Raw genomic sequence first — 24,631 nt, forward strand, 5'->3', positions numbered from 1 at the left:
TGGTTGGGATTATCTTGCAGTTTGAAGGAAAGAATTTGTAGTAGATAGCAGCAGTTTTGTTGATAGATGGTAATTTAAGATCAGAATTTTAAGACTCATTTGAGACAAACCAGGGTGCACCAGTGATTACATGTTAACAGATGTTTCGAAAAGCTTATACAATTTTTTTAATTGAGTTCTTGGCAGGGCCCCAGATTACAATGCCATACGTCTAAATTGGTAGAAGAGTTTTGTAAAGAATTATTTTGATATGTAAAGATAGGTTAGAATGAAGGAGAATGACATTATCAAATGGAGTCTGGAATTAAGCTTATGTTTATTCTTAAGATAAAGAGACTAGATTAATCGTCTGTCAAGGTTAAGGCCAAGGTATTTAATTTCAATTAAGTGGAGAATGTTGATATTGTTAATATGGCTGGGTAGAAAGGTCTGAGTGAGAAAGTGACAAAGGAAGACTTGGATTTGTTAATTTTTATCTTCCAATTAGTGAACCATTGAGAGTATTGAGGTGAGTTTGTAGTTATTGATATGTAATTATATGGTCGAGAGAAGTTGATAATATAAGTTATAATAAAAAATATAATATATGTTGGTCCTATAATAGCACAGCTAAAAATGAGTACAACAATATGCTGGTCATGTAGCCATTTATCAGTACAGCTACAGATGTACAATATGAATAACTTATTGGCCCTACAGCAGCTTAACCAAATGTAACCATTTATAATAAAAATACTGGTCCATCGGCCTTTAAATTAACGTAAATGGTTGACCAATACTCATATGACAAGTGTCGCAATGAGTAGAGCCGAGGTCCATAATTAATGAAATTTAATATTATAAAAGTATAAATTGACCCTGCTCATACGACATCACTTGTCCATGATGAACTCAGAAATTCTGTTGCAGCATCAACTAAGGACGAAGACGGCAATGAAACCACGTTATTTGCAAACACCAACGGTAGGCAACTGACCAATCTGAAACGAATTTGTTTATAACAAGACGTAACGCAAAGTCGCTGAACGCCACTTACCAAAGGGCCAAATATTCACACTGGACAGGGACACGTGGTCTTAAACGAGGACCGCCGACGGGATAAAAGCAGAAACTTGATGTGCACCCCCGTCGACGAACAAAACGCGAAAAAGAGATGGTGGTGCCGACGGCGATAATCTCGAAGGCTGCAGCCGACGGACATCACTCCAACGATTGAATGATTCAGCGCCATCGCAATAAACCAAATGCTCGTGAAGTTGAGAACCTTTTGTAACACTGAAAATCATGACTTCTTACATTTACCAAGAACGTAATGGGGTGTTAAAAAAAAAAATGTAAGACAAAATAACAAACATTTTTACGTGGTGATAACAGCAATCACGAGACTGGGCCGGTTGCAAAGGTGGCAGACACCGCGCCGTCGAATGAGCGGTACTCCGACAACGCAACGCACCGCTTCATATCGCACGAAAATGATAAACGAATTACAAAACACTGATGTACGATTGAACAACAGTTATACTAATTATATTTCTTTGTGTTCGTATTATAAAGCACATTTACTATTCTTCACTCGATTGATAGTGTAAAAAACAATCAATATAAGCTATTAAGTTAAAATAATAAAAAAAAAAATTTGCAAATATAAAATCAAAATAATAAAACAATAAAAATCCTGCCACAAAAATGTTCAACAATATATAATAACCACAAAACATTAAAAAGTATTACAATTACCAACAAAAAAAATAATGAACACGAAACAATAAATAATGTGTAATAAAACAATAAAAAAATCATAATAACAAGAAAAACATTGCAAAAGGGAAATAAATAGTAATATTTTAATTTTTTTTTTTAGTTTATCAATCTAATAATTTAAATTATAAATTTTAAATCAGTAATTTTAATTAAATTCGTTTTAACGTTTTTTTATATAATTTTTAAATCAATTTAATAAATTTAAAAGTAAGAATTAAAGAAATATAAATTATTGTAAATAAGAATAATATAATAATATATATATATAAGAATAAAGTAATTTAATTTCTTATTTAAAAATGTTTTAATTATTTCTTGCAGGTATGAATATTAGATCATTAGGTCATTAGATAGACATTAGATCATTTATTCATATTTTTTGAAGTTATTGTTAAAGATTTACTTGGTCATCAAATTCCGATATCTTGTAATTACCGATTTACACTTTGGAAATCGCACCACACAAATACTTGCACAGAACGCTTTGTTCTACCCAGTTGACATATTTGCTGACTTATCGGAGTAAACTAACTTATCGGCAATTATTTTAAAATAATGATATAATAAAATTTTAAAACTTTAGAATACCCTCTATTAATTGGTGTACATATTGATCAAATAGAATGTATTAGCCTTTAGTTTATTTACTAGCCTTTTCACAGGTATTTTAAATAAGATGAACAATTTTAAATAACCCTGATATTATTACGCTGCTAGTAAATACAACTGTTACTACACACTTGTAGTTTTTTGCAGTCGAAAGTTATGCATTTCGGGAGATTTCGCTACGATTAACTCGTAACTGGTACAGTGAAAAAATTACATTACTGGTATGGTGCGGTCTCTCAGACCGCTTAGTTTCTTTACTTAATTTTGGACTACTTATTTCAGTTATACAGTGAAAACTGTCTAAAGTGGACCCTGAAAAAAAACGGAAAACTATCCAATACGGAATTTTTCTATGGTCCCAGCACGTTCCTATAGTTTTATATAGACGTTGAACCTCAATAAAACGGAACGTTCTTAACACGGAAACGGAACGATTTTGTAAGTCCTATTCAAGTAAAAACCTTGCATAAACCGGAAAAATGACACACGCATGTGTACCATAAACCTATAATATAGATATGCACATCGTTAAATAGTGATAGATAAAGAAGATAAAATTGTTCTAGACATATTCGTACAATATATGTACAATGTACAAAAAAAAAACCCCTACAAAATTGTTTAGTAATATGAAATAATAATTCTGTGAAAATTTTGACCCTCTAACTCAACCCTTTTCTGTGCCGCAATAGGGCTAAATTATGGCCTACAGGGGTTATTTTTCAGTTTTATTTAAATATTTCAAAAACTAAAATATTTACAAAAAAAAATTTAAAGTTATAAATTATAGAGTTACATACTGTAGACAAAAAATGTTATTTGACTAACCTCAGATTAAAAAAAAGTACACTTAAGCAGTCTTTAATTGATGGTAATATGCTACCTGTAATTTGATTTTAACCGATTCTATTAAATTCATTTTTTCGTTTAGACATATTAAAAATAATTAAGTCTCATCGTATGTCCACATGATTCGTGTGACAGCCCATATACTCCGTTTTATCGCTGGCTGTCGGGGAAAATCCAACCCATCAGATTTTCTGTCTCGTCTTGAACTCGACGAAGCAGCCCTCGCTGTAGCACGTTCATCACAATGTCAATATTTCCGTACGTTGCATAATGAATTGTCCCATGATCGCCTTATTTCAGTAAAAACAATAGCGCGTCTTCGTCCGTACATCGACGAAAAAGGCCTTATCCACGTTGGTGGTCGGATATCCAAATCTAATCTCCCGGAGAGCCAGAAGCATCAAATCTTGTTAGCGAAGACGTCACATTTTTCACTGTTACTAATCCGCCATTGGCATGACGTGACCGGTCATAGTGGGCCGTAGGTTATTTCTGTCCTTGTCAGTCGTACGTTCTGGATTCTATCCATTCGCACCCTGATCCGCACTGTCATCAGCCGGTGCAGCAAATGTATTAGGCTCACCGCTGCTAATCCACAACCGGTCATGGCGGACCTTCCTGCATCGCGCGTCACCGAGAGTCACCCTTTTTTGAAGGTAGGAGTCGACTACGCAGGCCCTCTGTCCATGCAGGAAAATCGTTTACGAAAGGCACGCTATTATAAGGTTTATGTCGCTGTTTTTGTGTGCTTTACGGTACGCGCAGTACATTTAGAGTTAGTTTCTGAGTTGAGCACCGGTGCCTTCACCGCAGCATTGAGTCGATTTGTTGCTCATCGCGGACTACCCACGAACATCTACAGTGACTGTGGAACTAATTTCACTGGTACAGCCAACCAACTTCGCAATTTAGTCAACGACCCCGCGTGTCGTGACCAGCTAACGGCCAGTACCCATTGTAACTGGCATTTTAACCCGCCCAGAGCCCCCCACTTTGGTGGTTTGTGGGGGGTGACCGTCCGGTCCACAAAACGGTTGATGAAGCGCATCATGGGGAGCATATATTCACTGTGGAAAAGTTCCAGACCGTGTAATGTCAGATGGAAGCTATATTAAATTCCCGTTCGCTGACTCCAGCCTCACCCGACCCCGCGGATCTAGAATGTTTGACACTGGGTCATTTCCTAATTGGAAGCCCGCTACTCGTGGTTCCAAAAGTTGGGATTCCCGAAACGTCCCGTCCCATTGTCCAGCGTTGGAAGTTGATCAACCAATGTTCCCAGGCGTTCTGGCGCAAATAGCGCACAGAATATTTGTAAACGCTTCAGACTTGCAGTCGGTGGGTCACCGACTGCCCTAACATTGCCGTAAATGACATGGTCATCATTAAAGATGCGCAGGCACCTCCATTGAAATGGCGAATGGGTAGGGTAATAGTGGTTTTCTCTGGGACAGACAACGTCATACGGGTAGTTCGCCTCCAGACCTCTACAGGAACGCTGACTCGCCTTGTAGTTAAAATAGTAAAATTACCCACAGACCCTTAACTTCCCTTTATTCTGTTTTTCGTTTAATATATTCATGTTATACCGTTCTCCCTGCTTTTCTTTTTCATATCTATGGTAAACCCGCAGATTGGCGGAGCCGTAGACCGGGGGGGGGGGGGCGTGACATGCTCTGAGTTAATTATCTAACATTTCTAGGGCATATATGGCATGATAATTATATGTTCAGGTCATTATTTTATATATTATTTAGAAGTATTCCTATGCTGTCGGTCGGGGTCCATACCTTATGTGTTACATTAAACTTTGTGATTATCATCTCATTATTATTATTATGTTATTTTTATTTGTAACTCCGTCACTTTCATTTTGTGTTCATTTATATTTGTACTGCTAACGTGTTACAAGCCAACTCCGTCCAGGAAGGATGTTCCCATGAGCTGTCATCGTCCAGCCACCATCGTCATCACACCCGGTTGTTACCTATACGAAAACACCAGCCGCTAGTAAAAAATCCCAGTTGTTTTACCGGGGGCAGGATGTTCAAACAATACCGCCTTATCTGCAAAGTTATTAGCCGATATCTTATCCAGTGATTATTTATAAAGTTCGATCGAGAACATTCTTCCCCGATCGGTTTTAAGCTGGACGAGCTGGTATATCATAACTCTCACGAAGAGGCAGTCGTCGTGTCGTCTGCGTCCTCTCGTGTGGTTCGCATCGTCGAACTTCGATGCATTCTTACCGGCGTTGTGTGAGTTCGCTAAAGGACGTTTACCGTCATTTTTTTTAGTGCCGCTGTGCGTATTACCGCCGGACGTATTATATTTTTTGCCGTTGTGCGTGGTGCCGCCGTGCATATTATCTTTTTTGCCGTTGTGCCCATTGCCGCCGGTCGAATCACCGTTTTGCTGTCATTCCGATTGCTGCCGGTCATAGTGTCATCTCGCCGTCGTGCGTGTTGCCGTTTGCTACGGTATTGTCTGCCGCGGGTGGTATTGTTGACCGCTGTGCGTTGATTTCGCCGGTGGCTTTCGTCGTCGCGTGTTTTGTCACCAACCGTGTTGTGGCTGCCGGTCGGCTTTGCGGTCGTATCCAGTGGAAGGAGCAGCATTATCATCTTGGCTGTCGAGAGAACGAGGTTATGCACTTGATATTTATATACATATATATATATACATACTTTATCATATCATTTATTATTATTATTAGCACTCGAGGGCGCCCTGCTTGTTTATATATTTTTGTGCCTTTTTTTTTTACTTTTATTATTATTATAATAACATTGGTTCGACATCAGCCGAAAACTATTATTGTTTTCATTTAGCTGGTTTTCAGAGGTCACCTTGTTCCCCGGTTTACGGTTACGCTCTCGTCGGCAGGTTCTCCCGTAAGTCTCGCGCGAGATACGGAAATGTACCTTATTTTTATTAATTCTATTTACTAATAAGTTACATTACATTGCGGACATTTTGTTTATCAGAGCGAGTGCGACCTACTGTCCCGTTCTCTCTGGGCCGGACTGTGTTGTAGGTTACAATAACAGCTTTATCCATTTTATAATAAATAACAAAAAAAAAAAATTAATTGTACGAGATTTATTAGAATTTTTGATAAGAAAAATAATAACATAAGTGGTATGGTGCGGTCTGACAGACGAATGGATCTTCACAGGAAAGAATTTTTTGTGTCCTTATATAATATTGCGTACATTTAACCCCTTTTTTTTGCGGCTATCAAAATGTGATAACATTGATAAAACGATAACATCATTATTATTATAATAATTTTATATACAGTAGCCGCCGCTTATTGGACTCACGGTTAGTTGACTCATTCGTCTATTAGACTCAAAACGGCTGGTCCCGATTTGCACATATACTAACATACAACAAAAAATTCGTCTATTCGACTCACACACCGATTATTAGGGTCATTTTAAAATCAGATAAATAAAGAAAATATGTACATACATTGAAAAAATGTGTTATAAATAAATCGATAATGGTACATATTTTGCTTTTATCGCGGAGATAAAATAAATTACTTTTCACGATAAACCAAGCAGTCGTCAATGTCAATTAGTATGGCAGGTAGTGTATGAATAGACGTCGTCGTGTTCAGTGTGTTGTCTGCGTTTAAATTCTGTGTAAACATTTTTATTTATCGTGTTACAATGAACAAACGACGTGATTTGAGTGTGAAAGAAAAATTAGATGTTCTTAAAAAATATGACGAGCTTCCGAAAACGAGCCAGCGACAAGCAGCATGTAAGTTGAACGTGTCTCAAAGTTTACTAGGTAGGATGCTGAAAAGTCGACAGGAAATCGAAAACGCATCATTAGAAAATGTGAATTCAAACCGTAAAAGAAAAAGGGTCGGTAAAGAAGAAGAAGTTGAAGAAGCTTTAAAGCAATGGTTCACAAATGTCAGACAAAAAGATGTCCGAGTTACAGGACCACTTTTGCGCCAAAAAGCCGAAGATCTTGCGAAAAAAATAGGCAAAGATGATTTTGTGGCAACAGAAGATTGGTTTCACCGATGAAGAAACGCGAAAACATTTCATTCGTTAAGCCACATGGAGAACAGGGAGAAGCCGACCATGTAGCTGCACGGTTGTGGATTCATTCAGAATGGCCATCACTTATCGCCAAATGTCCTCCGTCTTGTGTGTTCAATGCGGATGAAACTGGACTTTATTTCAGGGCATTACCTGAGCACACTTACGCGTTCAAAAACGAAAAAACTAGAGGAACTAAAACTAGTAAAGAACGTCTAACCATACTATGTTGTGCGAGTATGGATGGTGAAAAAAGAAAACTGCTTGTGATTGGTAAAAGTAAAAATCCCCGGTGTTTCAAGGGTGTTAAGAATCTACCGGTAGACTATACTGCAAACAGTAATGAATGGATGACAAAAGAAATTTTCACCGAATGGCTGATCAAGTGGGTCAATGAAATTCATCATGACGTTTTATTGCTAGTCGATAACTGCACGGCTCATGTGGTTACAGTGAAATTTAAATATATTAACCTCGTATTCTTACCCTCTAACACTACATCAATCATACAACCGTGTGATCAAGGGATTATACGCACTTTTAAAGCATATTATAGAACAAACATGAGAAAGAATGTGATCAGTGTGATTGATGCTAACCTGGAACAAGAATTATGTACCTTACGTGCTCATGAAATCGCCAAAAAAATAACTGTACTTGAAGGTTAGCATTTAGCCTACGAAGCGTGGAATATCGTTGGTAAAATCACAATACGTAATTGTTTCGACAAGGTGGTTTCATTCTCAGTCCAAAAGAAGTTAAAGTTCCTGTTGAAAGACCCACTGACCTATCAACTGAACTTTATAATGAATGGATAAATATTGACGAAGAAGTCCAAACTATCGAAATCGTTACCGAGGAAGATATATGTGGTGAAAAACAGTCAAAACGGCCAAAAGAGAATGTGGCTGGTGATAGCGACGAAGAGGAACCTAATGAAAAACCACCATCAACTAAACAAATGCTTGAAGCGCTTCAAATAAGAGGGATTCAGCAAAGAGGCGATTTTGACGTATTTAAGCAACATAAATCTTATGAAGATATGATTATGAAGTTGGCTGAAGAAGAGAAAATCCAATCAACGTTAGATGGATTTTTATCAAAAAATTAATTTATTTTATTAATTAGGTACATATTTTATTTAATTATTTTATTTTTAATTGCGTATAGATTTTTATTTTTATACATACATATTGAATCTCAATACATATTTTTAAGTAAATACGGTTTTAAATTAAAGCATTTTTAAATTTTTTTTGACTCATTCGGTTAATCGACTCAAATTGTCGGGTCCCAAAGTGAGTCCAATAAACGGCGGCGTATTGCTAAATTTGAACTAAAATAGTTAAATAAATTTAATAATAAACAATTAAAAAAAAACACAATATCGTAATTTAAAATTTAAAAACACACAATTCTTTGCGAATATTTCAAGCGAAAATTTAATACAAATGTTATAATTATGTTTAATATTTTGTATTTTTGTTATAAAAGTAAACCTAGCTATTTAAAGTTTAAACCATGGGTCCCATAAATATAAATTTAGTAATTTCCAAATAAAAAAACTATTTTTTCTTAAATTTGTTGCAAAATCATCTTGCACAGTATTTAAAATACAATATTGGATTATTAATACATTTTACCAACTATTTGGCCATAACACTCATACTATAAACATTACAATCCACAGAATCTTGGACATCATTTAATACCCTTTGAATAGGAACCAGTATAGATGGTAGTATATTATAATATAAAATAAAATAAGCTACCTGCCAAATTTGCTCTATCAGTTGTAGTAAACCTTAATTTACCAATTTCATTTTGGTGCCATAATTGAGTATAGTTGTACCTTACAATTAAAATATGGTACTTTGAACTTTGAAATTGGTATAGAGAAATATGAGAGTAATTAAAATGTTATCTTTTTTAGTACTTTTGGCTTTATACTTTTCTAATATTCTGTATAAACCCAGCAAAAATGTAATAATTGGCAAAATAATTTCATTGTTTCTCCAGTTTGTTGTCACTACACACATTTTCTGCTTTTTTTCTTTACTATATCGCATTTCATAACTGTGTTTAATTATGTTTACGTATACCACTTGTGGACTACAATATAATTCAAGATCAGGTTTTCATAAACACATAAGAACTTAACACGAAAAAGAAAAAAAGATATATATTTGTGATAAATGTAATACATCATTTTCAAAAAAAAATGATATCATAAAACATTTAAGACATGAAATGCAAATGAACACCTTGAAGAATGAACTTATTTGTTCTTTCGAAGAATGCAATAAAACGTTTAGTTCGTTTAAGACTTATTAGTTACACTTAAATATAAGACATATGGTGGATATTATTAATGACACATTGAACTTCAAAATATTCGAAGGTAGTAATAACATAACTTCTAATACTATCAATTTTTTTTTTCTTATTAATTATTTTAAAATATTTATACGTATAATTTATACTATTAGAATTTGAGAAATGGAAACTTGAGATTGAGGAGAAATATAAATGTCAATTTGTAAAAAGAACATCAACGAAAAAAAGTTAATGGCATAGAATATTCATGCTATTACTGTCATACATCATTTTATCCATGGATTTCTGGCAAAGTAAGGAAATTAATAAGAAAGTAATATTTAAATAAGCATATTAATTTGAATTAGGGTAAAAGAAGTTTAAAAAAATGGTTGACCAGTAAAAATAGGAAAAATATGTCTATCATACAATATATTACACAAGAAGGACAATCAATTATATGTAGAGTAGGTACAACAATACTCATTTATGGCACCAATATTTAAATTTAAATTTAGCAATATATAAAACCATTATAATGAAAATTATGTTATCGTTTTATCAATATTATCAAATTTAAACAGCTGTGACGACCAAAATCTATTATATTAACCTCCATAACCATGGTTATTATTTTAATGCTATCTCTATAGAAAGGTACTGTGGGACTCGTGTCATCTCGCGATGGGAGTTGCTAGATTTAGTTCCCAACGACAATAACGAATTAAATAATACATTTAAAAAATATAACAAGGTTTATTTATTGAAAGATGTAAATAGATAAAAATAACAGTTAATAGCAAAAATACGTGCGCATGTACGCGTGTATAATAAAATGTGAACGCATATTCGGTATAATCAAAATGCGAGCGCGAGTTCGAAACGCAACAGTTCGTGCGAAAACGTTAAAACACAAAACAGGCGAACATCAGAACGACAGTGTCGCGAGAGCGAGTCGAGCGAGTTAGTTGTATCGCGAAACAAAGTCAAAAGGTGTTGATTACAAGCAGGGGCGTATTTATGGGGGAAGGTGATATGAGTGTTAGAACACCCCCCATCGACTTTATTTTATGGTATTTCATCAAATTGTAAACTTACTTTGATCATTTGAATAAACGTTGTATACAACTTGTAGATTTTACATATGCTGTCTTAATGTAATTATTTTCATTTATATAAATACATGGAATTTATTTATGTAATTCGGGGGAGGGGGCAGAGGCTCTACTTACCATAAGTCTATTATATTTTAAAACACCTCCGTTAAATGAATCCTGGATACGCCACTGAATACAAGAAAAGTGCGCGAAAAGAAGTTTGATGGTACGAACGGTACATCGTGTACGACGGTCAAGGCGCGAGAACGAGCGCGGGCTCACTGTCGCGGCGTTGTAGACACGATACCTCCGCATAATTTCCAATCGCGACACCGTGGTGAGGGAGCATTGTGGTTAGGTTAGGTTAGCTTGTGGCCCACCACAGTACAATCTACCTCCATGATCATATCAGCAATACCTTATCACCTAAATAAAAACTAAAAACAGCAGCGGTCTGTGAGACCACGCTTTACCAGTTATGGGTTAAAATTATTATTATTATTATTATTATTATTATTATACCTTATGGATTTTCAGAGCTACAGCAGATATGCAAGCTGTAGCATGTAGTTCGATAATGTAGGTCAAAATATATCAAACATTTTATCAATTCGATGTCGAAAATCATACCTTAGAATACAGGGCGATTCTTTTAGTATAACAGAATAACTAATATAACTGTGATAAAAAGGGGTTCACGGTGTCAGCTGACTCACAGTTAATATTTGTTGATAAAATTGGCCTCTTGGAAATTTTTTCTCTTTTTAGACCTTGATTTCGACTCTTGGACAGTTAGCCCGTCGGAGTTAATTAAAAAATTAATGCCATGTATATTCAAATTTTAAAATTTTCAATTCATAATTTATATTTTAAATTATATCGTTTTAGTAGAAAGTTAAGTAAATCATATTTTATTTCGTACATTTGTTGCGCTGATAAAATTAGATTATATTTATTAATCGTAAATAAGTCATTATCGGTGGTATCACTAATTCTAAAATGTTATTTAGATATACTTATACACTTTTATGAGCATATTGTGTATTTTTTTTTACAAGGTTCTAATTCAGTTTCATCCCTAGTAAATGGCTTGACCCACAGTTCCCCGACTCTGGATCCGCTCCTGAACTGTGACGGTATATTTTAGTATATTGTGCTAAGATTGAGAGCAAATTTTTTTATAAGACATAAATTCGTAATATTTTTATACTGTTATTATTCGTTCCACAATTTATAAAAATAGCATATAACACTTGACAGTTATTTTAATTTTATGTGAAATTAATGTTAATTTTATTGTAAATCGTTAATATTACTATTGGTATAAATAAATGAATATGCGAGTATTTCATGTTCACATGGATAGTTTTTTTAACGATATCATCAACAATTATTCCAATTGTATTTATTTATACAGAGGAACTATAAGGATTAAAAAGTTATACAATATAATTATAATTATGGGTGGATGTAGGGTTTTTGGCCAACTAAAAAACTTTGGCCTATTAACAATTATTTTAATATATACTATTTATAAAATAATAATGAATTCTTGGTTGTATGGAAAAAAAATCTGGCGGCCAGCCTCGAAGATCAAGACGACGAGACATAATACGTATATTACATGTCGGACAAAAGCATCCGGGAACGTCTCAATTTTCTGAATGGTTTATTGTGCACACATGGCACACACACAATAATTTACTTTAGATTTATGATTTATGGTATTTATTTACTATGATACTGATAAGTATAATGTGTTGCGCAAACTACTCTATTAAAATGATCGTGCGGTGTTACAAACATAAAAAACGTAATAGTATACGTTAAAAAAAAAAACGTAAAAAATTATCGCGTCAAAGTTAGTTCCCAACAATTATTTTATTAAAAATGTATAAATAATATATTTTAACATACAATACAAAATTAGTATGATAAACTGTAAACAAATTAATATTATGTTATACATGTGCAGTGCAACCACACCGGGGCGAGACAATATTATAACAATGAAATAATATCAATGAGTGGAAAATTAACAACAATCAGAAAATACTGCACGCGGCATGACAAAACATAACCATTTAGTTAGTTAGTTCAGCTAACTATGTAGTTATATAGTTATATATGTTACCAAGACAAAATGTTTTATCCTTCTCTTACTCTTTCTCTCTCTCTCTATTTTGGTATGTTTCTTTTTTGCCTTTTCCATTTTGTTCAAAGGGCCTAATTTGTACTTCGTATAGACGATTTCCGGGCATACGTACAATAATTATATAATAATATTATATAGCCGAAAAATATAAATTTTGCCCGTACGGAAGTCATTTGTGCGGCGTATAAAATAGGCACCCAAATATTATCATTGTTATCGGCATTGTCGTAACGGGGCCCCGGATGTCGTTTAGCACGGCTGTCACTTGACGTTCTTCAAGTACTCGTCCTTAAGGATTCGCCGCAGTATTTTTCCAGCCGCACTTTTGGGCAACGTATTGACAAACCGCACGCCCGCCGTGATACGCTTAAAGGGCGCAACGCGTTCTGCCACGAATTTCTCCACGTCTTCCTCGCTAACCGTGGCCGACGACCCATCGGCCAGCACGACGAACGCCAGCGGTGCTTCGCCCGTCCTGTCGTTTGGCACGCCAATGACTGCAGCGTCCACTACGTTAGGATGGGTCCTCAACAGACCTTCTAGTTCAGCCGGAGGTACCTGGAACACGCAGTGATTGACGTTGATGAAATTTCAGCGGATTAAAATTTCATACGACAAACAGCGAATTTGCGAGTAACACCGAGTTTCATCGTAATTTTTTTAATCGTATTACTAAGAAAAATACGTTCGATCATCTCAACACACATCTGCACGTGTAAATTACATTATAGTTCTTACATTTTTACCATATTTTCAAGAAAAGAATAAAACACATCAGTTTAAGCATTTGTATATGCTTAACTAAATAATGTGTTGACGTTCAATTATTTACAATACAAAATACGTGTTCGGCAAAACATTCGTATATAATGTGTTCACATACAAAAGTATATATAATTTTGGTTTTTAACCTTTGATAACCTTGACTTATCTACTTTGCAATTATCCCTAGGCCGGGTCAAATAATTTAAACATATACTACAAATAACATTATTTTAGACAGAATCGTCTACGTTAGTGTTTAGGTCTTAAAAATAGCCACGATTAATAATCACTGATACTTCTTTATCCGTAGGTGTTATGATCAATTTTAGACTTATTTAAAAAAAATATTTGTGAAACGATGTCAGGTCTTGGAGAGTATTGTACCAACTATACCGAGTTTATGCATAATTTTCAGGTCAATCTAAAGTTGATACATACAGGTTCGTCACTATGGAATTTAAAAGCCAATAAGTCCCGAATGGTTTACAATGGCTTACAACAACAATAGCAAAAAAAAAAAAATTGTGTTTGGTTTAGATGTTTAGCCACTGTATGAAAATTACCTATTGAATATAAAAATACACCGAACAATTGCAGTGTAACACTACGTTATCGGAATAAAATGTAAAACAATAAATATTCTTAGACTGGCGTGAAAATTATTAGAAGAAGAAAAGAAAAACTAAAAGTGAACGAGATATTTTAGAAGATTCATTGAATCGTATAGTAACTTATGATCTGATGCTGTATTATTACGAATTTTTGAGGTACATAGTTCGGAGACTCTTATACATAATTTCATGGTTTTATTATATTTTCTATTTTTTTTTTCAAACGAACAAACCAAAACCCATGGAAGTTCAAATACATTGTTATGATAGTAAGAGTTACTATTGAATTTAATATTGATCTTCATTATGCAGCAATTTTTCTGCAAAAGAAACTTAACTGCATTAAAAAATTAGACACAACAAGTTTTATGATTAATTTAAAAATGCATTAGCTAACAGATGTTTCAGCTAAAAAATGTATACCTATGGAAAAAAAAAATGTCGAACGTATTTTCTGAAAGGAATAACCGCATTAGAAAGTAAATTTTACAGATATTTGAGTTTAACTAAAAGTTTAAAAAGATTTAAAGTGAATGTAAATGTCAAGTATACGTTTAAAGTTGGTCTAGAGACTATGATTTTTCGGACGGCTGCACAATCAGGAGTCTTAAATACAATATTAAATTATGTCTTACTAAATTAGTTTTGGGAGAAATTAAATCTCACATAAAAATTTTTCCAAACCTATGTTGAATTGAAGAAATGAACATGAGCGTTCTCACGGGGGTGATGGATGGAGGATGGATTCCTCCATGGTCTTTTTATTTAATGGATTTTATGTTCATGTTCAACTGATATTTTTTGATAATCAAGGCTCAAATATTTTTTTATAGGCCCTATACATGACCTATATGAGCCATACATTTGTTTTAGAAAATGTAGAAGGTAAATACGAAATCTCATGTTGTATTTTTGACATATTTCAAAGATGGAATGCCATTTTTCTTTTATTGTGTACCCTAATATATTTCTTAAAAATAATATTAGGAGGTTATATTTTTAATTTTTCAATAGTTTTCTAAATAATAAAGAATAACTAAACAGTTTTCTGGAACCAATGGTACATAAATTTAAAATGAATATGAACACTGAACAATTTGCCCTCATAAATTATCAATCCTTGTATCTTAATTGACTCTATTATATAATCTTTATCTCGCACTTTTCACATTTAATTTTTTTTTAATTAAATTAGCCGTTTACCTGATATCCTTGGACTTTGATTAGTTCTTTAATGCGGTCTACTATATAGAATTCATTTTTTTCATTGTAGTAACCAATATCACCGGTACTTAGCCATTTGTCGGGACTTAATATATCAGCCGTAGCTTGTGGGTTATTGTGGTAGCCAATCATTACCTACATAAAATTCCACATGCATTTTTTTGTAATTATTTTTTTTCTTCTTATAGATTTCAGATACTTACTTGTGGTCCTTTTACTTGAATTTCACCAATTTCTCCGGGACCAAATTCTTTTGTAGAATCTGTCGTATCGACGATTCTAGCTAACGTGTTAGGTATAGGAGGACCTACAGTTAAATGATCATTCATGTCAGCATTTCTAGACACGAATACTGCAGGTGAAGCTTCAGTCATACCAAAAGCTAAAAAAAGTATAGGTTTATGAAGATAAATTTAGGTATACAAACCCTTAGATTTTGATTGCTTAATATTATTTAATCTAGATTTAGAAAAATGGTTTAATTATTGTCAAATCTTATTTTTTCGTTTAAATCATACAGTTGATAAAGATCAAAAACATAATAAGCTTTAGTGTTTGATAATTTTTTTATAGATGATGGCAGTTAAACATGTTTTCAATAAATTGAAATATTAAACATTAATTAATTTAATGAGAATGAAGCTTACAAAAAAAAAAAAAAAAATTGATATTAATACTCTCATCTTATTCATCACCTCTATTAAAATATTAATTTAATAATTATTTAAAAATTAATATTTCCACGATAGAAATTATAAGCCTATTATAATTCACCATTTTAAAAAAAAAGCTCATTAATTAAATATTTTTATTATATAATTTTAATACGTTAGTTAATATAGAGTACGAATGGTTTTTTTTTTGTGTTAATATTTTGTGTTATGTTGATATGTACTTTAAGCATTTTCGTTTTTAACTAGTTATTATTTTTCAGCGAATTCAATATACTATAGCTACAATCGCAAATGACACAAAATATTAAGAAGGATAAAATACTGTAAGGTTTAACCGATGACTACTTTAAAAGTAAATTTAAACTTCTGTCATGTATACTAAGTCATAGCGTCCAGATAATTGTTGGCATTTAAAGCTATTTTACAAAATATAATTTATGTATAATTGTATAATGAAATTAATAATTATTTAAGATTAAATTTATGATAAACATAAATTCTGCAAAACCAAATACTTAAAAAATAAATATCGATAATATCATATCCCAGCATGTATCTTGTGTGATGGAAAATTAATTTATTTTCAGTATATAAATCCATTTAAATCATGTCCCTCCACAGTGTATTGTATTTTTTAGTTATTTTGATCTGTTAGCCATCGAATGCAATGTGTCGACGATCGAATAAAATAGAATATCTCAATATAGATCTTTGCTTCTGAGAACTAATTTTAAGTATATTTGTATAGGATCTATTTTAACGGCCCACAAATACAAAATCTTAAAATTCTCATCATATCAAACGTTTGTGCATCGTACGTGCTCGAATGTGTACGATTTTCCGACATCTGTGAACATGAATTAAGGGACCTATATTTATATCAAATTGGTGGGCTCTAGAAATGGAAGTCTCTGAAAATGTTTACTATTGCATTCCAGGTACGTAAATCATTTGCGTATCATTTGTTTATCGTTTATAGTGTCAAGTGAGCTAACTTGATTTACAGATAATTTCTACAATTCGTGTGTATAAATGATGGGACTTGAAGCGTTCGTGTACAAACGATACACAATTTGCGCACCAGGAAAGCAAAATAATTAACTTTACTGGGTTTTCCGTTTTTAAGATTTTAATCAGGGATAAGGCACTTAATTCATGTCCTATTTCTTTTTTTTTTTTTAAAGGTCGGTAAAAACAAAATGTACGTTAATATTAAATTTTCAGTGTAAAAATGAATCATTTTGCTGCACATAATAGTTTGTTCACAAAAATAGGGGTTGATGTACATTAATGTTCGTTTACTTATACACACACACATAAATATTTATACATGTATACATATGCACACACATACATATCTGTATAAACTGGAATTATTGCCAATAAAATAGTTCTCAATAAATACCAGTCGGCGTGGCGGCCTTCGTATTAAAGACAGAACTGTTTTAACGGGCCAATAAAAATAAATTCATTTTGACTGAATCCAATACTCGTGACAAAACGTATCATCTTCTTTATTATTGTTTGTCAAATTAATAATATTGCCATCGTGACAATATTACTATCATAACGATAACTAAAAGGTTTATGGGATACGTTTCATGGAGTAGAGTTATAGTATCGTCGAGTTATTTGATTTATTATATTTGCTTTGTTTTTATCATTATTACATTGATTTGTTTGACGAATGACTGCATAGCAAGAAATCATTTTAACAACAAATTGATACATTTTTATGGTTTCATATAAGTTTTGACAAAATTAATCATTATGTTGTTTGCAGGTTGAATCTGTCGATCAAGCCTGGCGATCTAATGTATTTGATCATGGTTTGGTTTATGATGACTTCCGATTGCCTAATGTTAATTGAAACATTAGCGATTCGGTGCTGGTCTATACTGGTAGTATTACAGATAAAGTCCAAACTGTTAATGATCAATTTACACTTCATGCAAAATAAAAACCAAATTCCTAAAAGCGCTGGATCCCTTCTCAACCTTCTCGACTTTCATTAATAGCTGCTCAACCGAAGTATTTTAGGCTGCTGACTATCTAGTTCCATGTGACTTGTACCACCCATCCTTCACTATCACCTGTTCCTATTCTTCAGACTTCCATATGTTTGATTTTCAACATACGTATTATAATAATTTTCAAAACGCTAACTACAATAGGATTATTCATAATTTAGAGAATATTAGTATAACACCTTTAATTCAAAATCGATTGATCAATCAGTCGATTTTATATAGGAGTCACAGTGTAATTGTTTTCATAAGTCGGTTCTATTACGTACCTTTTGTAACTCCACTGTACCTAAAAGGATCTCGAGTAATCAAATAGACTTTTTGCAAATAAATTGAACGACCAGTAGTAATAAGTGTGATTGTTATGAATAAAAGTCAAATCGTGGAAAATGATTTTTCAAATGAGTTTTAAAAAATTTCGTAAAATCGTTGTAAGCAAAACTATTTCAATGTATCTATTGGAAATTTTTTTAATCCTTTTCTATATATCAAGTATTTTTTTTAAACAATATAGGCAAGATAAATATAAATTTTAAAATAAGAAATAAAGAACACATTTCTGAAATAAAATTAAAAAAGACCGCCTCTAATTCAATTTTGTTAAATATGTTTAAGAAAATAATCATAATATACATTTTGATGTCAATACAGACGTAGAGATATTAAATACCCAAAATAACATTTACATTAATTCAGTTTTAGAAGAGGTAAACCTGCACAATGAAATAAAGAAAAATAAACCTTAATAATATTTTAAATGTAAAATCCTATTTTAAAAATAGTATCTTATATCAATACATTTTAGATAATAAAAAATAATTATAATCAAAATATTTGTGTTTCTTAACATAATATTAATATCATTAATAATAATATCTAATAAGAACTCATTTCAAATAATCTATTCAATTGAAACAAATTATTTCTATGTAAAACGACTTATTTTTCTCAATATTTTTTATTTTTTTCATATTCAGCTACAATTTAATTAACTTTATACAGGCCTGATGATTCATTTTTTAATTAAATACTTCAGGCTAATTTTTAATTTATTTCTATATTTTTATTTTTTTAAATTTTATTCCAATAACATAACAACCACAAATTATATTTTCATAAAACCCCTGGCAATTATATTTTCGTGCATTTTATATTTTATATTTTAATTTGATTTATAACAACAACTTAACACGTCATTATAACATTATATTCATACTTTCTCGGAAGTATTATTTTTTCAATACCCATCTAATCGTTAAAAACTTGTTGACGGCTAATACTTTTGTCATAAATACAGTAATTTTGGAATTTCGTGAATTTTAATTGTCTTAAAATAATAATTCAAATATGAATACTGAACTTTCGAAACGGTAGGTAATGTGTTTAACTAAAAGTTTTACATAATGAGTTTTTTAAATCAAATTTGATTTTAAACAAAATATTTTCAACCGGTTTTTTTTTAAATTTTCTTGAATTTTTTAAAAAAATACCTCGGAAACAATGAAAAAAATTATAATTATTTTGATAAAATTAGAAACATTGTATCTTAGGACTCATAAATGTCTTACAACTGTACTCGTATAATGTAAATATTGAATTTGGTTCAGAGCACAATAACGGGGTTAACATAAAAAAAAAATAAAATAATTTCATCTGCATATTTCACTTCATTTTATCGTTAGAAATATCTGAGAATGTGAGTTAAAACTACTATAATAGATTTATTATTAAGCTGATTTGGTATTGCATCTTACAAGTTCTTATTAATCACGAACATTTACTTTAAAAGCGTACGAATTATTTAGCATTCAATCATTAGACACTTAATATTTCATTACAAATATGAGAATAGGTTAAAAAATTATCTGCAGCACCATTATGCACTAATACAATGGACCAATTCATATTATGTAACTTACCTTTATTAGAGGTTTTCAGAAAATAATGAACTTTTAGAAAATCTTAAAAAGTAAATAACATTCACCAAGAGGTAATGTAAATCTTAATAACGCGAAGCATTAATAAATTAAAGAAAGAAAGCACAATACGAATTCTTCAGTCATAAAAAGGTCATATAACGTGAAATTCAATAGCGGGAAATACTTGAATGAAGAGTTTTTTATTTCCGAATCGTATACAATTCCCGAGAAAAAGTCATCAAAATTATTATTATTTTCCATCCTTTGTAGTTTAGGAAAAAGTTATTTAAAATCTGTGTAAATTTTAATTTGTTAAACAAACAAAACATTGGCATATATTATACTAGTTTCAACGTTTCGTTAGGTCTGACTAATGAATTAAAACATTTTTTTGTGAAAAATATCAAGTATTTCAATATATTTCGGTTTATGTTTAGATATTTTAATTTCAGTTTTACTCTTTATGTTATTTATACATTCTAACAATGTTATAAAAATAAATATAAAATTTAAATTTACTTCCCAACACTTATTAACTTCATTTTCTTCATTGTTTTCATGTTTTTTTTTCGAGATTTTTACCTATAAAAAACACTTTAAATTTAATTGGATAAAAAAGTTTTACCTTGACAAAAACGTAGATTTTTGTTGTGGGATCTAGCAAGTACTTTTTCGGCATCTGCTTCTTTCACAGGACCAGCGCCATTACAAATAATTCTTAAACTTTCAAAGTGTTCTTGGGTAACATTTTTATGTTGCCCTAACAACAACACAACTGGTGGTACCGCATACAATACTGTTGCCTAAAACAAAGTATTACAAAAATTAATTAAACATTTCTATAGAACCCACACAAAACTCTTTTACCTTGTAAGTTTTAAGAATATTCAAAAATATATCCGATTCGAGTTTAGGCAGTGAAACCAATTTACAACCTTTAACCAAGCCTCTTAACATAATCATAGTAAGACCATAAATATGGAAAAATGGTAAAATGGCCGGCAATACGTCTTGATAATTTTCTAAAACACATATAACGTTCAAATAAATTATATTATAATGTGTCCGTCATAAATGGTAAATCTCTAACGAAATTTAATTCATGATAAATTTGTAAAAGGCGTGTGATATTTAGTAATTCTTTCAGGCTCGTGGTTACCACTGCAAAGAATTTTTGATCAAAATTTCGTAGTAGATATGCTTTTTTTAATTTGCTGCTTTTTCAATAGTGTAATTAAACCTTAAAAAATAATGTAGGTATAAATATATAATACCATAATAGATGTATAACTAATCTTTATTTATATTAATTGTAAATTAATAAAAAAAAGATATTCAACCCTGTAAATTGCTTATATCTGACTATCCAACTGCAAAATAAAATATATTTGGATTGCGAACTACTCTTAATAAATATTATATAAATTGATAATAACAAAAAACACACAGTTTTTAAAAGTTATTGTTAAAATTTGCAATTAAATAGTCACATGATTTACGCTAGTAAACTTATGGTATTATGAATCACTCGTATAAATATGTAACGCTTGATGAAGTTCAGAATGAGATTAACGACGGTAAAGTGTGATAACAAGCCAATAACTATTAAAAAGCTGAGTAGAATTCAAGTTTTTACTTTTTCAAATTGTAGAATTCTCAACCAAAATCGACGGTCTATATCTATATAACTTTAGACCAGATATCAAACAAAATTTTTTAACTATTTCAACGTATTTGTTAAAATATATTTCAAAGCAGTTTACATTAATTTAATTCAGACCGAACTAATGCGTTTTCTGCAATCTGGAATGAATGTGATGAACGTAATGCTTTTGTTTCTATTAAATTATTATACTTATTTTCAGCCTACTTCCTAGAGCTGTGTTCCTTTATTCAATTTCGGTCAGTCGTGCTGGAAACTATTGAATTATTTCTATATTCAGTATGTGATCAATACACGCATAGACCAAAGTTGTTATAAATTTCGTTTATTTGACAACGGGAAATTTCGAACTAGTTATGAATAATTGGTTTTATAGTTTCTTGGGTTTATTATTGAGCACGTATGATTTCATAGTGGACCGATAGTCCCAAAAGTAATGGAAATATTTTTTTATATACTAATGGCTATAATATTTCGTTTTTTCGTAGATAAATACTTGACCATTTATTTTTACCTTTTTATATTAGTTAATTAATTCTACATCCAGTAAAAATCATTGGGAAGTAATAGAATATAAAATATAAATGTTCGGATCATAAGATAGGTACTTCAAAAGTTTTCAACTCTCATATGTTTATTCTACGCTCGTAGTCTTATTTGTTTGATTTTCTTTCTCTACTCTTTCTTTTTGTGTGAGACAACGGAATTCCTTTTTTACCATTGCTGAACCATCAAAAGAACCAAAATGTTGATATTTTTTTTGATTTACCAAGTTTTTTTAGTTTCTTTTTATAACGTTTATTTCCTTTTTGAACTTTCGTAAGTTTCACACTAACGTCTTAACAAAATAAATAATAAATTATTCATTGTTATTTTTTTATCATGTAAATGATGTACATTTTTCAATAGCTTGAGCAATATTAACTAAAAGTATGATTTTCAGCAATATTTTAAATATTAAAAATTGTAAACATTTAACAATAGTATCATTATATAGATTAATTATTAACAATTTAAAATTGTTGCATACGTATTCCTAAAAAAAAATAACTAAATATTTAAATCGTATCATTCTGATAGACGTACGATTAAACACATTTTAAATTTGTATACATTCGTTTATAAATGTGTTTGTGAATTCGTTTCGAAATATTTAAAATATAAGGTAATTTATTCTAAATCAGCTTTCGTGTTGCGATAAAAAAGTCATGTTATACTATATTTTTTACCTGTCGTTTCGAATAAGTGCGTTATTTCTGGATGATCCACTTGAGCTATGTTGGCCATTATGTTCTTGTGTGAGAGACAGACTCCTTTGGACAGACCAGTCGTGCCACTCGAGTATGGTAAAAAAACCATGTCTTCGTTGGATCCAGATCGTTTCAAAATTGATGTGTCGATGGAAGGGTCAAGCATTTCGTTAAAATCCCACGTGCCATCTGGTTTGGATCCACCTAGATTGATCGACACGACGAATATCGGTTTCTTTTTGGGTTCATTTGCCATTAGTTTTTGAGCATCGATCACTTTGGGCAAGAGCTCGGGAATCGTCACTACACCCGAAGCACCAGAATTTCTGAACTGATGAGCGATTTCAACTAAAATTTCAAACGTAAGCGGTAAAAATTAATCATATGCATGTGCATCTATATAATCTAGATATAATTCTAAATATTCTAGAGCAGCGATTCCCAAAGTTTTTCTTCGGTTACGAAGCCTTTCCTTAAGCAGTATTTTCTCGTGGAGTCCCAAGAAATATTTCATAACTTATGTTTTATTTGTCTGTGTTCAACGTTGCATATTGCTCATGATATGTATGCAGGAGAAAACTCAAAACGAAATATTGTATATCTACTATTTTTATTTATTAACAATATACCCAGCCGGATAATACTTGGATTGGGAATGCGTGTCATTTAAAATTAAACGATTACATTTTTTTATCGGTATTTCAATATTGTTTGTACACACATCGATGAAATATATTATATATTTGATTTAATGAGTCTTAAAGAGTTAAAATGTACATATGTATGATTGTTGTTTTAAATTAAGATTATTAATTGTTGTACTATTCAATATTTTAGGTTTAATCGAACGGAGCCACTGAAAAACCATTTGTTGAGCCCTAAAGGCTCCACGTAGCACAGTTTGGGAACCACTGTTCTAGATGGATTTATATACTCTAGATTTTTGCCTAGATAAATACTTAAATATTTCAATGAACTTAAATAATCAAAATAAATCTACGGCCTATTTCTACTATGTATTACGTGCAACGAGTAAAATAAGAATATTTATCTAAGCGATAAAACAAAAACTCGAGTCGGAGGACTTTTTACATGTCTCATTATTAAAATGACTTTGACAGCAAACGAAATTTAAATGATTGAAAGTCGAAAGATAAATCAAATGAGCGGAGTACATATTTCAGGTGAAATTAATTAACTCGGATTTAGTATAATACTCGTCGTATTATAACATTAACATGCTCGTTAAATTAAAAAATTCGGGTGTTCAGAATTGAGTTTTATCAGCGTGTTATCAACGTGTTTATCAGACATTTAAGAGAAAATATTAATACGTTAAATAAGTTATTCCGATTATTCAGTTTTCGCTAGGGACGAGTCTAACGTTCACACTAGTGATCTGCACGGTCCGTAATTTTAGAGACCGGACCGTCGGTTCGAACTAATAAATTTCGGACTGTAAAAGCTTATGGACCGGACTGAACCTGATGGTGGACCTATTTTTTTTTCTACCATACAAGACTCCAAGTATAACATAATATGATAGAGCGAACAAACGATCAAAACAAAAAAATATTTCACCTTGAAAATAAACTATGGTAAATTTATATTTTAGTATAGGTATATTAGGTATATATATATATACTA

At 31.6% G+C, this 24,631-nt stretch overlaps 3 protein-coding genes and 1 long non-coding RNA gene across 4 annotated transcripts in view; 2 read left to right on the forward strand and 2 right to left on the reverse strand.

Annotated features, from left to right (window-relative positions):
- Positions 1-548: 548 nt before the first annotated feature.
- On the reverse strand, positions 549-1,345 carry LOC112683819. The gene is made up of 2 exons (XR_003148621.1): positions 1,037-1,345; positions 549-980 (listed from the first exon to the last, which is right to left on the reverse strand). It is a non-coding gene; the product is annotated as an uncharacterized LOC112683819 (long non-coding RNA).
- Positions 1,346-3,338: 1,993 nt separating this feature from the next.
- On the forward strand, positions 3,339-3,704 carry LOC112683827. Its single transcript, XM_025554996.1, has one exon. The coding sequence runs from the start codon at positions 3,339-3,341 to the stop codon at positions 3,702-3,704; it is 366 nt and encodes a 121-aa protein (XP_025410781.1).
- A 3,560-nt stretch (positions 3,705-7,264) lies between these two features.
- Positions 7,265-8,394, forward strand: LOC112683829 (tigger transposable element-derived protein 6-like). Its single transcript, XM_025554997.1, has 2 exons — positions 7,265-7,946; positions 8,015-8,394. The coding sequence occupies exons 1-2, from the start codon at positions 7,265-7,267 to the stop codon at positions 8,392-8,394; spliced, it is 1,062 nt and encodes a 353-aa protein (XP_025410782.1).
- A 4,150-nt stretch (positions 8,395-12,544) lies between these two features.
- Positions 12,545-24,631, reverse strand: part of LOC112683793 (4-coumarate--CoA ligase) — a 74,918-nt gene continuing 62,831 nt past the window's right edge. The window contains exons 4-9 of the mRNA XM_025554944.1: positions 22,964-23,332; positions 20,939-21,093; positions 20,697-20,874; positions 15,655-15,833; positions 15,431-15,586; positions 12,545-13,409 (exon numbers count right to left, since the gene is read on the reverse strand). Coding sequence (XP_025410729.1) covers positions 13,113-13,409; positions 15,431-15,586; positions 15,655-15,833; positions 20,697-20,874; positions 20,939-21,093; positions 22,964-23,332 — 1,334 coding nt within the window. The 3' untranslated portion in view covers positions 12,545-13,112. The remainder of the gene's footprint in view (positions 13,410-15,430; positions 15,587-15,654; positions 15,834-20,696; positions 20,875-20,938; positions 21,094-22,963; positions 23,333-24,631) is intronic.

Source organism: Sipha flava, unplaced genomic scaffold, assembly GCF_003268045.1.
Source record: "Sipha flava isolate LNK unplaced genomic scaffold, YSA_version1 236_pilon_pilon, whole genome shotgun sequence".
Lineage (NCBI taxonomy): Eukaryota > Metazoa > Arthropoda > Insecta > Hemiptera > Aphididae > Sipha > Sipha flava.